Below are 17,231 nucleotides of genomic sequence, written 5' to 3' on the forward strand. Positions count from 1 at the left end.
GTGATCTAACAGTATTTAGCAGAGAAAATCAGAGTATGTGGCGAGAACACAAGGAAAGGTTGATGTTAGGGAAGAGACTTCAGAAAGCCTTTCAGAAATGGTGATCTTTCATCTGGGAAACCACTGGGTGGAATGGACCCTAACTGCAGTCACACAGCCCAGCAGCTGAGCTGACAATACTCTCTTGTATCTAAGAGAACAGACTCAGAGGAGAGATTTGAAAGGGTTCAGAAAATATCCCTCTGTGGTAATTCTATGTGCCTCCTTACATACAAAGATGGGGATTTAGAAAGACAGGTCTAGATAGGAAGCGTGTGTAAGTCACTCTCCTGTGACAGCACATTGTAACAAATGTCCATTACAAAGTCCTATGAGAGACTGATTACAAAGGCAGTGGCCACCATGTTGGTTATTTATTTATTTATCGCTTTAAGACTTATTTATCTGAAAGGCAGAGCAAGAGGGAGAGGGAGAGGGAGAGATTCTGTTGGGTGGTTCATTCCCCCAATGGCCAAAGCAAGGGGCCAGAAACTACATCCTGGTCTCAGACTGGGTGGCAGAGACCCAAGCAATTGGGCCATCTTCAGCTGCCTTCCCAGACACATTAGCAGGAAGCTGGATGGCAAGTGGAGCAGCTGGGACTCTAGAACTAACATTCTGATATGTCAACAACAGCTTAACCTGCTTCACTACAACATTGGCTCTTTTGTTTAGTATCTGGATTGCTGTAATGGTTTTGCAAGTATGTGTGTATGTCAAAACTCATCGAATTGTCAACTTTAGTATTTGCCTGATTATTCATCAGTCAGCCCTCATTAGAGCCAGGAAGAAAAGTTTCCTAGACTCTTGCCATTCAAAGTGTGGTTTGCAGACAGTAGCAGCCGTGTCTCAGAACGTGGGCTAGAAGGCAGCCGCCCAGGCTCCCTCCACACTGCTGGGTCACAGGGTGCACTTTAACAAGTCTTTCAGCTGATTCCCAGCCACACTCAAGTGTGACCTCTTGGTAAAGTGGGTGTCTGGACCTCATCTCCTACACTGCACTGTCAAAAGGAAGGTGCATTCTCTAGCCTTTTTTGATCACCAAGAGCAGTTCCCTACAGGATGGCCCTTCATGGTTCTATTAGGAAGAGGTTTAGAAGTTGGGTCTGGAAGATGTATTTTTCAGGAATATTCAATGTATTAAATTCCAAAACAATACAAAATGTCAATAATGATTAATTTTTATTCTATTTTACCTATCTTCCTACATATATACTACAGGTTTTAATATTTATACTCTCTTTAAAGTACTTCTTTTTAAAATAATTATTTATTTGAAAGGCAGAGTTACAGAGAGACAGAGGCAGAGAGAGAGAGAGAGGTCTTCCATCTGCTGATTCACTCCCCAAATGGCTGCAATGGGTAGAGCTGGGCTGATCCAAAGCCAGGAGCCAGGAACTTTTTCCAGGTTTCCCATGTGGGTGCAGGGGCCCAAGGACTTAGGCCATCTTCTACTGCTTTCCCAGGCCATAGCAGAGAGCTGGATCAGAAATGGAGCAGCAGGAACTCAAACCGGTGCCCATATGGGATGCCAGCACTGCAGCAGTGGCTTTACCTGCTATGCCACAGTGCCGGTCCCAAGTAACTACTTTTTTTTTATTACAAAAGAAATGTTTATACTGTGGAAAGCCTGGAAAGCAGAATCTACAATTCTGTGCAGTAGAGTTGCATCTACCCATCTCATCATCACCCTTAACAGCCATTTGTCACTAAAGGTAGGACCCTGAGTCAGGCACAGGGGAGTTTATTTATGACTTTTTCAAGGTTAGGCCTTGGAATATTCATGTGTTTATTATTTAAGCATAGTTTTAAACTATTTAAAGCTAAATCTAAAGATCCAATGTTGTAGTAGAATTCATTTTGGGATTGAGCTTGCTCTCCTTGTAGGTCCCTTATGCAAGTCCCTTCCAAGGACCACAGAGGGTGCTGGCAGAGTATGCACATGTCAAATGTTTCTGTGAAGGTTTTCTTTTAAATTCTAATATTATTAAAACGTTTATTTGAAAAGCAGAGAGAGAGAAAGAAAGATACAGGCAGACTGAGAGAGAGATCTGTCTTCAGGCTCACTCCCCAAATGCCTGCAACAGCTGGGACTGGGCCAGGCCACAGCCAGGAGCCAGGACCTCCATCCCGGTCTCCCTCATGGGTAGCAGGGATCCAACTACCTGAGTCAGCGTCTGCTGATTCCCAAGGTTCTCATTAGCAAAAAGCTGGAATCACGAATGGAGCCAGGACTCCACCCCAAGCACTCTGATACGGGATACAGGCATCCCAAACAGCATCTTCACCACCACACACGTCAAACGCCTGCCCCTCTAAAAGTTTTAAGAATTAGATATTTCAGAATGCCGTCTCCTTGTTTCTCACTTCCCTTTAGTACTCTTCTCCCCTACATTAGGAGATATTGGCATGGCCACAGGCATTTTGGAAGATCTAGCTAAGGCGGCAACGATTGAATAAGGGATACTTTTAACTTGGATTTAGTGGCATGCATTTAAGTGGTTTGCAGTTACTTCCGTGAACTGTTAAATTATTGCTCACCGTGGGTGTGGGAATGGCTTTCTGGAATACACTCACTGCCCATTATGCCGATTCAGCCAGTACCATGTCACATCAGTGCAGGGCCAGAGGGCAGGAGCTCTGTGGTTCCTGACACAGGAAATATGTGGGTAGTAGACAAGAACCAAGTTTTGAAAGAAAAGGAGATGATACGCCATAGAAAGTCTTTCCAACAGGAAGTGAAAACTTATATGTAGAGAGATTGCTTCTCTCAATGCCTAATCAAATTGGAGTTTCCCACTCATCAGAAATCTACTAAAAATGTCATCTATAGAATTATAAATGCACTATACTTACATTTTATGTGAACCATGCAAACAGAACGGTTAGAAGTTTTGTTTACAGGACACAAGCTTGTAGTTTTTTGTTTTGTTTTGTTTTGTTTTTGTTTTTGTTTTTGTTTTGTTTTGTTTTTTTTGACAGGCAGAGTGGACAGTGAGAGAGAGAGACAGAGAGAAAGGTCTTCCTTTGCCATTGGTTCACCCTCCAATGGCCGCCGCGGCCAGCGCGCTGCGGCCGGCACACCGCACTGATCCGATGGCAGGAGCCAGGTGCTTCTCTTGGTCTCCCATGGGGTGCAGGGCCCAAGGATTTGGGCCATCCTCCACTGCACTCCCGGGCCACAGCAGAGAGCTGGCCTGGAAGAGGGGCAACCGGGACAGAATCCGGCGCCCCGACCAGGACTAGAACCCGGTATGCTGCCACCACAGGCAGAAGATTAGCCTATTGAGCCGCGGCACCGGCAAACTTGTAGTTTTATTCCAGTGGATCTGTCTGTATGTGCAAATATGTGTTTTATTCATCCTACTGAATCAGATTGTTTGAATGTAGCAGATAACTCTTGTTCTGCAAATACTCTCAGACCACAATAAAAATCATACATAAGGTGCAGGTATTATGGCACAAGCAGTTAAAGTGTTGTTTGGGACACTTACTCTCATATGGGAGTGCATGGGATCCCCCCCCCCCATTCCAATTCAGCTTCCTGCTAATGTGGACCCTAGGTGCAGCAGATGATGGCTCAGTACTTGGTTTCTGCCACCCATGTGGGAGAATTGCATGGAGTTCCTGGCTCCTGGTTTTAGCTTGACCCAACCCCAGGTTTTAGGGGCATCTGGGGAATGATGAAAAGCAAATCTCTCTCTATCTCCATTTTTCTGTTGCTCTGATTTTCAAATAAATAAACTTACACACACACACGCACACAATTGCTATTGAAGTACCCAAACAACTCCAAAATCTTAAAACTCTATGAATATGAGAGAAGCTTGATAGAGGCTTTCCCAAACTTGACAATTACCCTGAAAATTAAATGGAAACATCAGTTATACTGAAAGAAATTTATAAACAATTTTACTTATTTTTTGAGATAGCATAGTTTTAATTTACATTATAGTCAAAGGCTTAATGGTGCTTCTAAATAGAGTTCAATAAATAAGTAAAAGATGATAGCCTAGCAGAAAAATAGGCAAGGGCTACAAATAAAATCAAATAAAAAGATGGTCAACTTCACTCATATAAAGTTAGATCATTAGAACTATAGTAGTATATAATTGTTAACAATGTTTGACAAAGAGTTAAAACAAAGTTTGAAAAAACACTGAATTTGCAACAAAACTGATACACATCGTCATTTAAAAAATTTTTAGCTCCCACATACATATGGGAGAACCAAAGAATTGTTTTCTTTTTAAAGATTTACTTATTTATCACTCTGACCTCAGAATCAGCCCCTAAAGCTTCCTGGTCTGGCTGAAAAGCCCATGAGAGCATCTCAGGCATGGAAAGCCAAGACACTGTGGCAAAAAAATGTTCTACACGAAGAGTCTCTGTGAGAGAGATCCCAGTGCAAAGACGTGGCCATCAAAGAAGGATGTACTTTTCTCTGTAGGGAGGAGAGAACTTCCACTTTGCTTATGGCCTTGTCCAAATACTGACAGAGTTTGTGGATTCAAAAGGCTTCCTAGCCTAGGCAGCTCATGTCAAGAGCATGGGGTGGGCTGGCGCCGTGGCTCACGAGGCTAATCCTCTGCCTGCGGCGCCGGCACCCTGTGTTCTAGTCCTGGTCAGGGCGCTGGGTTCTGTCCTGGTCGCTCCTCTTCCAGTCCAGCTCTCTGCTGTGGCCCGGGAAGGCAGTGGAGGATGGCCCAAGTGCTTGGGCCCTGCACCCGCATGGGAGACCAGGAGAAGCACCTGGCTCCTGGCTTGGGATTGGCAAAGACCTTTCTCTCTGTCTCTCTCTCTCTCTCACTGTCTATAACTCTCTCTCTTTCTCTCTATCACTGTCTGCCTGGCAAAAAAAAAAAAAAAAAAAAAAAAAAAAAAAAGCATCAGATGGTCACTGATGTCATACATAAGTGTTAATTGTTAAATTAACAATAGGAGTCACTGTGCACTAACTCTCCATGTAGGTCCTCTGTCCTCAATGAGTTGTATCATGAAAATTAACTAAAACTAGTTCTGCTTGGTGTGTGTGTGCAAACTGCTGAAACCTTTACTTAGTATAGAGTTGGTCTTCTGTGTACAAAATTAATTGAAAATGAATCTTAATGGAGAATGGGACTGGGAATTGGAGAGGGAGGAGGACGTGGGATTGGGGGTGGGAATGGTGGGAAGAATAACTATATTCCTAAAATCGCACTTATGAAATTTGTATTCCTTAAAGAATAAATTTTAAAAAAGATTTACTTATTTGAAAGGCAGATATATATATATATAGAGAGAATCTTGCATCCATCTGCTGGTTCACTCCCCAAATGGCCACAACAGCTTGGGCTGGGTCAGGCTGAAGCCAGGAGCTTCTTCTGGGTCTCCCACATAGGTACAGGGGTGTGGGTGATCCTGTCCCTGGCTGGGACACTGCCTGCCTAGCCCATGCGGGAGGTTAACCTGACTAGGTAGGCGGCAGCATCCCCAGGCACTCTTCCCCTACACCTGCCTTCTGCTGAAGAGCCTTGTAATTGCAAATCAGATAAACTGCTCCCGGGTGTGGCCCAAGCCCATCTGGAAGGATACACAGGCCAAGCTGTTTGGAGAGGCGTAGTGGCACCAATATCGGCTTTATCCTATAGAATTAGTGTTGCTCCTGAATTAGCTACACCCCCTCTGCCTGCCCTTTAAAAGCTTACGCTTGATCGTTAATAAACGAACATGTTCACCGAAATCTGTCTCTGGTGCTTCTTGCCGAAGAACGCCGTCTCCCCACCATCCCGGCAGTGTGGACCTTGCAGGACGACTCCGCACAGGGGCCCAAACACTTGGGCCATTTTCTGCTACTTTCCCAGGCACATCAGCAGAGAGCTGAACGGGAAGTAGAGCAGCCAGGACTCCAACTGAGGCCCATGTGGGATGCTGGCACTGCAGGCAGAGGCTTAACCTTCTATGGCACAGTACTGGCCCCCAAACAATTATTAATAAAAAACAAATTTAATGAACCATACCAGAGAAAAGGTTGATTTAATTTCTTTATAGAAAATATTACAAAATAATTGTCATAGGAAAAGTGATGAAAAGCACATAGTCAACAAATTATCATAAAGGCTGCCTGAAAATCTAACGCACAGCAGAGTGAATGTGAGTAATGGCATCTTCAGTTTGTTTCTGCGCCCTTGGACACCCTGTAGAAGCTTATCAGGCAATTAACAAAAAACATCACAGCAGGCAGGTGTAGGAGCTCGTGGTTAAGATGCAGCTTGGGAGCTCCCGTCCAGATTGGGAGTGCCGGGGTTCAAGTCCCGGCTGTGCTCCCAATTCCAGCTTTCTGTCAAGGCAGACCCTGGGAGGCAGCAAGGCTGGGTCAAGTGGCTGGGCTCCTGCCCTCCACGTGGGAGTCCTGGACTGAGTTTTCAGCCCCCCCCCCCCCCCCCCCCCGTTTCCACTTTGGCCCTCTCCTAGTCTTTGCTGGTTATCTGGAGAATGAACCAGAGAGATGGGAGCTCCCTTTGTCTTTCTGGCTCTCAAATTTAAAAAACAAAACCACCAAACGAAAAGGTTGTCTGTGATGTTTTTGCTTTGTTACGTTTAAAAAATGTTATGATTTCCTTCTCATTCTAAGTACATTTTTTTTTTCCTAACAAGAGTCCCACAAACTCCATGAGCTTCCGTTCCTGCAAAACCAGGCTCTGCCTCCGTCTGCCAGAAGCTCGGAAAATCCAGAGTCGTAAGCCGCAGTTTCCATTTAAAGAAAAAAAATGTCATTTGCCTCGCATTTCCTCCAAGTTGCTGTGGTGGGCAAAGGAGCTCTGCCCAACACACAACTTCTCCCGGCAAGGTGAGGAATCGGTCCGGGGCGGCAGAGCGCCCGCTCACTTGCCTCCGTAGCGACCAGCTGACCCCGCCTCTGCGGGACCCCGGGAGCCACGGAGTAGCAGCGGGGCCGGGGGTGACCCGGGCGGGGGGCACCACGGCACAGCACCCGCCCACCAGGGGGGAACTGGGGTCCCAGAGGATGCGGCGGCGGTGGGGGAAGCGGTCCTGCACCAGCGAAAGCGTGGGGGCGTGGCGGGTGGTCGCGGAGGGGGCGTGGCTGATGTTTCCGAGGGGGCGGGGCACCAGGCTTCAGCCCCTCTCCGAGAGCCCTCGAGCCTTCTCAGCAGCGGAAGTTCCGGTGTCGGTAAGTGAAGGTCAGAGGTCAGCAGGAAGTCGATACGTGGCCGCCGCCTGTCCCCGCGGAGGAGGCGCAGCAGCCGGAGATGGCGGCGGTGCTGAACGCCGAGCGACTGGAGGTGTCCGTCGACGGCCTCACGCTAAGCCCAGACCCGGAGGAGCGGCCCGGCGCGGAGGGCGCTCCGCTGCTGCCGCCGCCGCTGCCGCCGCCCTCGCCTCCTGGGGCCGGCCGGGTCCCGGGCGCCGCAGGAGAGCCGCTGGAGCCCGGAGAGGCGGCGGCCGGGGGCGCGGCGGAGGAGGCGCGGCGGCTGGAGCAGCGCTGGGGCTTCGGCCTGGAAGAGCTGTACGGCTTGGCGCTGCGCTTCTTCAAAGGTGAGCCGGCCGGCCCCGCCCGCGGCGCCCCAGCCCGGCCCCGGCGCCCGGGCTGAGCTCCCTAGCTGACTCCACCGCTTCCACCCTCACCCACCCGTGCTAGGCCGCGATGACCTGAGCAGGACTCCGTCCTTGGGGGTACCCGAAGTTTGTCACTGCAAGCCTGGCCACTAGGTCACACCCTTGAGGGACCTGGCACCTTGGGTTAGCAGTCCGAGTCCTGCCTTGCCGAGGTTTCTAGGACGTTTTGATCAATTGAGCTTCTCTGGTTTCCAGTGGCCAGGGTGGAAGAATGAGCCCTGTCCTCCGCAGAGGAGCCCATTCTGAGGTTGCTGGGTTTTTTTGTTTTTCGTGTTTTTTTTTTTTTCCCCCGACACTTTGCTTTTCCCGTTTCCCATGGTTGCTACATCCGACTCCACTGATTTTTTATAAGTGGAGGAAATCCTTCCATGGGTCCTATACATGCCTTTCCGGTCGCTGTGGGGAACTGTGAATCCGGGCAAGACCTGATCACTTGTCAGCATTGATGTGGCAGTAGAGGAGGAAGTGAGGTGTTCAGCTCATTTACACCCTCCGGCTTGTCAGACTCCGAAGATCAGATGTGTCCACCACGTTCTAGCAACTTCTCTTCTCCATGGTTGAAGTTTTATCTTGTTGGCAACGCGTTAAGAGTGAATTCTCAGAGGAAGGCCTAAAAGAACCCTCCGTGCTTTGCGCATAATTAATTGTTCGGTGTCTCTTGTCTTGGAGCAAGATTGTGGTGTGTTTTAATTGGATGATTCACTTGGTCAAATGGTGGAGAGACCAGTCACATGCTTTTTGTCAATGGGAAAGACTGATGAGAGTCCTGTTCGCTTGATTCTAAAAGATAATCTGGGTGTTGGTGGAAGGGCAGGGGGAGACGTCTGCAAAGGAAACTTTAAAAGTGGTTGCTAGGTTCCACGTACATTCCAGAACAGCATGTTTATGACACTCTCCCCAGAGGGAGTACCTTTTGGAGTCCACATTTTATTAGCTGAAGTTGAGTAGCTCAGTGTAATGATACATGCTAAAGTTATTTGTTTTCTTTCAGAATAACTGTGCAAACTGAAAAGTTTCCGGAACATTTGAACATTCTACATCCATTCCCTTTTTCATTAAAAAAAGTGCATCCTTTAAGTGTTCATTGTCATTCCACATAAATTCAGCCCTCTGTGTATTAGCTAGTTTGGGGAATTGGTAATGCTGGAGGGGTTTTGAATCACTTGACCCTTAGTTTACTGGCTGGAATTTAGAGTTTGTTGTAGTAATGATCTTATATTACCACTTATATAAAAATGTAGCAGTTTCTGGACAATTCCTCTAACAATGTTATACCTTAAATTTTTGTTTCTGGAACTTAATTTCTCAAGGTTAAATTATGTTGTAGAACAGAGTAATAGTAGAAAGATACCAACTTATATTCTTAGCTATTGTCAGATAACAAAAAAAAATGGGTAATTTCATCTTCTAAGCTTATTTGAAAATAGTAGTAATATATTCTTTGAAAGACTAAGAGATTGTATAATGTGCAGTAAGCTTAATGTTGTTTTGGGAATCAGGATGCTCAGTTCTAGTTACCATGTTAACTCCAGGACAATTAACTTTTCCCTGCTTGTTTCACATGTACACTTAGAGAGCTGGGTTCAATGAAATTTGATGTCGCAGATTTTGGTTTAACCCAGGAGGTTATTTGAACACATTTGTGTTCATTATTTGCATCATCCAATGAGAGGCAGGAATCCTAGGGGAACCTGTAATTTGGAGGCCTAGTTACCAGTAACCTTAGAGAAAAAAGGTACATTGATAGGTATGGTACACTGAGTTCCTAAATTCAGCACTCAGAGCAATGTCTAATTGGTTAAAAAGGAGAGATAGCTGTTTGGCAATTAAAAGCTACCTTTCTGCATGGATCATTACATGAGATAGCAGTGAAGAGAATGCTAGCATATGAGATGCTAATTGAGAAAACAAAAAAGAGGAAGGATGTAAAGGCAGTCAGTAATTATGGAAAGCAGAGTGAGCCAAGTAATGTGTCCTTTGTTTTAATGTGTGAATTCTTCTAGCAGAATACCTAGCATTCTTATCAACCCTGCAAGGGCTTCTAATCACTATTTTAGGGTTTTGTGCTAGTATCTCAAGAATTAGAAAAAAGGTTACATTTTATCTTCCACGATGGAATAAATAAGAATTTTGAAAGCATGAATATCTTTTTCTTTTCTTTCTAAAAATAGCTTGGATTGAGAACCCGGAGTCCTGTTTTTGTTCCTTATTTGACAATGATGGTCGTGGGCCAGTGACTGAACCCATTATGTCAGCTACCTACCCTCTTAATTTTGTGCAAGTTAAAGAATAGGTGACAATACAGGGAGTACTTCCAAAAGTTCATGGAATTATAGAAGTAAAAGCTAAGTTTATTTTGTTGCAAGAAGTTTTGAAATCCATGCATAGGTTTTTCATATGCATAGATTTTTTTGAGGGCCTCTTGTATGGATAGATTTTTTTTTGCACACAAAATAAACTTATTTTTTAATGTCTTTTTCTACATACCTTTTGAAATGCCCATATGGGGAAATGTAAGTTAGTGTTTTACCTTCTAAACTTTAGACATTATTGAATTCTTGTTATGGAACAAACTTTATATTGGGTTACCACTATAAATGAATTTCCTGTTGCTGTTAAGGAACTTAGGTCCAGAGGAGGAGTTCAAGGCTCAGTGGTAACTGCGATACAGTGTGGAGGCATTGAGGGAGTGAGGGAGAACATGGCATTCCAGAGAAGGGAAGGCGTGTATGTCAGCAGATAGGTGGTAGTTTGATGGAGAGAGGTGGAAAGGTAAGTTGGTTCAGATCCGGGAAGAACTTGAATGTCATTGTAAATAATTCGGCTTTTTTGTCAGGAGATGGTAAGGAACCTTTGAAGACTTTTTTTTTTTTTTTTTAAATATTTATTTATTTGAAAGAATTACACAGAGAAAGAAGGAGAGGCAGAGAGAGAGAGAGAGGTCTTCCATCCGCTGTTTCACTTCCTAATTGGAAGCAACGGCTGGAGCTGCACTGAAGCCGAGAACTTCCCCCAGATCTCCCACATGGGTGCAGAGGCCCAAGGACTTGGGCTGTCTTCTACTGCTTTCCCAGGCCATAGCAGAGAGGTGGATCAGAAGTGGAGCAGTCAGGAGTCAAACCGGCACCCATATGGTTTGCCAGTAGCTTTACCCACTATGCCACAGAGCCGGCCCCTGAAGGCTTTTAAAGGGGGAACAAAGTGCCCAGTTCTATTTTAGAAAGATAAAGTGGATATTCTTATCTGCTTGGGTTAGGGGCCCAAAGGAACTCCAATGGGTTCACTGTATTATATAGCCTTTATACTTCTTGGATGGTTCACCTGGGAAATTTTATTTTGGTTTGTAGAATTCTTTGGATAGATTTTTCTTTCTCTAATACCTTATTGCCTCATTAAATTAAGCTGGTAAATTGTTGCATCAAATTTTTAAAAAATTATTTGAAAGGCAGAGTTAGAGATATGTCTTCCATCCACTGGTTCACTCCTCAAATGGCTGCAATGATAGGAACCTGGAGCTGCATCTGGGTCTCCCATGTAGGTGGTATGGGCCCAAGTACTTGGACTTTCTTCTGCTTTCTCAGGTGCATTAGCGGGGAGATAGATGAGAAGTTGAGCAGCCAGGATTTGAACTGGCACTCAAATGGGATGCTGGCATTGCAGATGGCAGCTTGACTTGCTGCACCACAGCACAAATGAAATTCCAGATAAATGATTGCCAGTAGTCACAAAGCAGATATTCACAGAATGTCAGGTACTCTTAGAAGGCTGTCTACACGCTATTTTGTTTACACCCACAAGCCTTCTGAGAGGCTGTTATCCCCATTTCTTATTTGGTGAACCTGCCCCAAGCCAGTCAGTTATTATTTGTAAGAGGCGGGGTTAGTTCTCAGGACTGTTAGTTCCAAAGACTGCTTTTCCCATTACAGGAGATGAAAAGTGAATAGAAAACCCTGCTTTCTAGTCGTCTTCAGAAGAAAATATTCAGATTTACCTATCTAACTCTCTTACTGTTTGAGAGTTTCTTTAATATATTTCCTTGAAAATATTAAGGGCTAATGGAAAGCTCAAAGCTCTTCTTCTTCTTCTTCTTTTTTTTTTTTTTTTAAGATTTTATTTATTTTATTTGAGAGGTAGAGTTACAGACAGTGAGAGGGAGAGACAGAAAGGTCCTCCTTCTGTTGGTTCACTTCCCAGATGGCTGCAATGGCTGGATCTGTGCCAATCTGAAGCCAGGAGCCAGGCGCTTCTTTTCGGTCTCCCACGTGGGTGCAGGGGTCCAAGGACTTGGGCCATCTTCTGCTGCTTTCCCAGGCCACAGCAGAGAGCTGGATTGGAAGTGGAGCAGCCGGGACTAGAGCCGGCGCCCATGTGGGATGCTGGCACCGCAGGCAGAGGACAAACCTACTGCAGGCTCCAAAGCTGTTTTGATCAGTGTGATCACTTTATGGAAAGTTCCAGATACCTGTAAAAGTAAAGTGTGAGAGAACGATCTACTCTGAATTCCTACACAACATTGCTATCAGGTTTGAAACTTTGAATGCCATGGGGGAGAATCCCCTCCAAAGGACTGAGGTAAATGTGTTCATCAAAAATATTGGTAAGGGGGCCGGCGCTGTGGGGAAGTGGGTTAACGCCCTGGCCTGAAGCACCGGCATCCCATATGGGCACCGGTTCGAGACCCGGCTGCTCCACTTCCTGTCCAGCTCTCTGCTGTGGCCCAGGATAGCAGTAGAAGATGCCCCAAGTGCTTGGGCCCCTGCACCCACGTGGGAGACCCAGAGGAGGCTCCTGGCTCCTGGCTTTGGATCAGCGCAGCCCTGGCTCTTGCGGCCATCTGGAGAGTGAACCATCAGATGGAAGACCTCTCTCTCCTCTCTGTGTAACTCTGACTTTCAAATAAATAAATAAATCTTTAAAAATTAAAAAAAAATATTGGTAAGTTCTATTGTTGCTAAGTCTCAGTCATACTAATACAATAGGGGGGCTTACATTTAACTGATGTAGTGATTTTTTTTTTTTTTTTTTTTTTTTGACAGGCAGAGTGGACAGTGAGAGAGAGAGACAGAGAGAGAAAGGTCTTCCTTTTGCCGTTGGTTCACCCTCCAATGGCCGCCGCTGCAGCCGGCGCACCGCGCTGATCCGATGGCAGGAGCCAGGATCCAGGTGCTTTTCCTGGTCTCCCATGGGGTGCAGGGCCCAAGCACCTGGGCCATCCTCCACTGCACTCCCTGGCCATAGCAGAGAGCTGGCCTGGAAGAGGGGCAACCGGGACAGAATCCGGCGCCCCGACCGGGACTAGAACCCGGTGTGCCGGCGCCGCAAGGTGGAGGATTAGCCTATTGAGCCACGGCGCCGGCTGATGTAGTGATTTTTTTAATGCTAAAAATGGATGGAAAAATTCTCTTAATTTCACTTTTATTTTTAACTTTATAATGGAGAATTTCAAACATAATTCAAAACAGTAGGACATTGAAACACCGTATATCCACTACTCAGCCAGACCTGCCTTATCTATTTCCCAAGTCATCTTGTATCTATTTCATTTTGTATCTCTAAAAGATGAAGACTCCTTTTTTTTTTTTTTTAAGATTTATTTATTTATTTGAAAGAGTTACATAGAGAAAGAGAAGCAAAGAGAAAGAGGCTTCCATCCACTGGTTCACTCCCCAGTTGGCCGCAATGGCTGGAGCTGTGCTGATACAAAGCCAGGAGCCAGAAGCTTCTTCTGGGTCCCCATGCAGGTGCAGGGGTCCAAGGACTTGGGCCATCCTCCACTGCTTTCCCAGGCCATAGCTGAGAGCTGGGTCAGAAGTGGAACAGCCGGGACTTGAACTGGCACCCATATGGGATGCCGGCACTGAGGGCAGCAGCTTTACCTGCTAGGCCATAGCGCTGGCCCCAATGAAGACTCCTTTTTGTAGTGATGATAGTGTTATCACATGCGAAAAAGTTAAAAATTTATAATTTTTAAATATCAGATATCCATTCAAGTTAATAGATTTCCAGTGTCATAAATATTACAGTTTTTAAAATAGTTTTAACCTCCACATAAAGCCTATACAAGTAGTTGATATATTCCCTCCCTCCCTTTGTATTCTGCTTGTGAAAGAAATTGAGTGTTTGGTTTGAGGGATTTGTCTTATATACGTATGACTTAAAATATTTCTTTAATCTTTATATTTCTTGAGGTTGGATCTAGAGATTTAATCAGATTTAAGTGCTTTTTTTTTAAGACTGTTTCATATTGCATACTTTCTTCCATGAGGCAGATAATACTGGTTTGTTTCTCTTTTTGGTGATGGTAGGTCTATTGATAATCAGTTGGTCAGTTAAGGCAGAGTGACAAAGAGAGGCAGAGACAGAGAGTGAGAGATCTTCATCCACTGGTTCACACCACAAATGGCTGCATCATTGAGGGCTGGGCCCCGCTGAAGCCAGGAGCCAGGAACTCCATCCTGGGGTCCCATATTTGTGGCAGGAACCCAACTACTTAAGACATCATCCACTGCCTTCCCAAGTGCATTCCCATGGGAAGCTGGACTGGGAGCAGAGTAGCTGGGACTCAAACTGACATTCCAATATGGGATGCCAGTGTCCCAAGCAGTGGCTTACCCTGCTGTGCCACAACACAGGCCCCATGTTAAGGATTTTTAAATGAAGATGATCTGGTTGTTCTTTGCTAGAATACTTTCCTTCAAATTCCATTTGGTTTGGGATAGAGTCCAAATAGGAAAGATAAATGCATCTTTCCCTTTACTTACTGGTTTTTAAAATGAGTTGTTTTCCTAACAGCCTCAAAAGGTTACAATTTGTTATTAAAGTCATTAAATATTAGTATTTTTAAACATATATGAATTGTACCATTTTCAAATGATTCCTGTCTTCCTTTGACCTGACTCTTAGTAGTCTTTCTTAGCTTCCTTGTTTTCTGAAATGTAAGATGTTCCTCGTTCATCTTACACATTTCCTGCCCCAGCAGGAACCAGCCATTTCTCCAGGGAGACATGGGCCCTTTTAGTGGAAAATTGCATTTGAAAACGATAATCTGAGTGATTGGAGTGGGTGCTTGCTAACTGGATTAATCAAAACTTCTAGGCATTGTCAGTAGACAGGTACTGGGGATGGGAGGGAGGGGTTTTGAGGGTATGCTGTGTAAAAGGAAGCTGTGAGGGCTGGTGTTGTGGCACATCCATTTGAGCCACAGCTTGTGGCACCAGCATCCCATATGGGTGCTGGTTCAAGCCCTGGTCCACTTCGGATCCAGCTCCTTGCTAAGAAGGAGAAGGCAGCAGAGGATGGTCTGAGTTCTTGGGCCCCTGCAACCTATGTGGGAAGTCTAGATGGAGTCCCAGGCTCTTGTCTTCCACCTGGCCCAGCCCTGGCCATTACAGCCATTTGGGGAGTGAACCAGTGGTTGTAAGATCTCACTCTCTCTTCATTTTACTCTTTCTCTCTCTGTAAATCCTTTCAAACACACACACACACATATTAAGGAAGCTATGGTTGGATTTGGGAAAACTGAAGCCTTGGAATCTGTTTCTCCATGTGATAGTTAATACGGTTCTGGTAATATTGCTATTGATTATGTCCAGTTACATTGCTAATAGCTGAGTGTTATGTACTCAAAGAGAATTACATTAATGATGAAAATGACAGCTGAAATGGTTCTGTTTCCTGTTGTCTTCTTTAACCATAGACATTTGCAAGAACTTTTATAAATGGCTTCAGAAATGTTTTAAAATACTGTACAGCTGTCATTTATTCATTGGTAATTTATATACAATTAGTGTGTGCCTCCTTGTACTTAAGCGGTCTAGCTTCAGATAATTTCAAGTTTATTACTATGAAACATCTGAAATTTCGAGTTTATTTTTCCCTTTCTTCTTTATTGTCTTTCCCTGTAGAAACAAGTATGTAATTGTGTAGGTGGATATATTGACCTACAAGACAATAAGAGAAAAACATGTATAGTCACCAACTTCATATTAAATTTAAGCTGAACTGGGGCTGGCACTGTGGCGCAGCGAGTTAAAGCCCTAGCCTGAAGTGCCAACATCCCATATGGGCGCCGGCTCTAGACCCAGCTGCTCCACTTCTGATGCAGCTCTCTGCTATGGCCTGAGAAAGCAGTAGAAGATGTCCCAAGTTCTTGGGTCCCTGTACCCATGTGGGAGACCTGGAAGAAGCTCCCGGCTCCTGACTTTGGATCGGCTTAGCTTTGGTCATTGCAGCCTCCTGGGGAGTGAACTAGCGGATTGAAGAACTCCCTCTCTCCCTCCCTCCCTCCATGTCTCTACATCTCTACGTCTCTAGGTCTCTCTCTGTCTCTACATCTCTCTGTAACTGTCTTTCAAATAAATAAAAAATGAATATTAAAAAAATTAAGCTGAACTGAAATTTTTCTTTGGACTCAGTTCTTTGGACTCAGGTGTGTGTGTGTGTGTGTGTGTGTGTTTCATGTAAATGATTTTTGCATACTCCTGAGGCCTCCCTTTATCATGTATGCAGAAAAGTACACAAATCTTAAGTGTATATAGCTTGATGAATTTTCACAAAGTGAACATGTAGCCAGCACACAGAATGAAATGTTTATTTTTTCGTTTTAACTAAACTGAGAGCTACTGTGACTCAGTATTTAGGAAGGTGTGCTCTGGGGTGTTTTTCTCTGCTTCTTAATTCTTTAAGCTCTTTGTGTCTTTCTTTACTCAAAGGATTGTAAGAGTTATAAAAAATTACATATAAACTCTTAGCAGAATATCTAGCCATTGATATTCTCTGGCTGCATATGTTGTTGAAAAGGAGAAATTACTAAGGATTCAGTATGGGATGTGTTTGAATTAATAGGAGTGAAAGTCTTAAGATTTAGTGAGTACTGGAGCCAGTATTGTGACACAGCAAGTTAAGCTTCTGCCTGTAATGCCAGCATCCCATATGAGCGCTGGTTTAAGTCCTGGCTGCTCCACTTCCATCCAGCTCCCTGCTAATGCACCTGAGAAAGCAGCAGCAGCAGATGGCCCAAATAGTTGGGCCCCTGCTGCCCATGTAGGAGATCTGGATGGAGTTACATAACCCTGGCTTTGGCCTGACCCAATACTAGCCATTGCAGCCCTTTAGGGAGTGAACTAGCAGATGGAAGATAGCTGGCTCTCTTTCTGTCTCCCCTTCTCTCAAACTCTGCCTTTCAAAAAAGTAAATATTTTTTTAAAAAATTTACCAAATACTTAGTACATGCTAGAATATTCCAAAGTGTTTCATAAATTGGTTGAGGAATACTGCATTATATTATCCTTTCTTTTTTTCCATCCACTGGTTCACTCTTCCAAATGGCCAGAACTGCAGGAACTGAGTTGATCCAAAGCCAGGAGCCAGGAGCTTCTTCCGGGTCTCCAACGTTGGTGCAGGGGCCCAAGCACTGTCTCAGTCCCAGTCATTGCAGCCGTTTGGGGAGTGAACTAGCAGATATAAGATATCTCTCTCTGTCTCCCCCTTGACTCTGCCTTTCTTTTTTCTTTTTTTTTTTTGTTTTAATAAAAGATTTATTTATTTATTTGAAAGTCAGAGTTACACAGAGAGAG

At 44.8% G+C, this 17,231-nt stretch overlaps 1 protein-coding gene across 1 annotated transcript in view; it reads left to right on the top strand.

Annotated features, from left to right (window-relative positions):
• Window positions 1-7,228: 7,228 nt before the first annotated feature.
• Window positions 7,229-17,231, top strand: part of ACBD3 (acyl-CoA binding domain containing 3) — a 62,674-nt gene continuing 52,671 nt past the window's right edge. The window contains exon 1 of the mRNA XM_002717482.5: window positions 7,229-7,575. Coding sequence (XP_002717528.1) covers window positions 7,290-7,575 — 286 coding nt within the window. The 5' untranslated portion in view covers window positions 7,229-7,289. The remainder of the gene's footprint in view (window positions 7,576-17,231) is intronic.

Source organism: Oryctolagus cuniculus, chromosome 13 (genome assembly GCF_964237555.1).
Source record: "Oryctolagus cuniculus chromosome 13, mOryCun1.1, whole genome shotgun sequence".
Lineage (NCBI taxonomy): Eukaryota > Metazoa > Chordata > Mammalia > Lagomorpha > Leporidae > Oryctolagus > Oryctolagus cuniculus.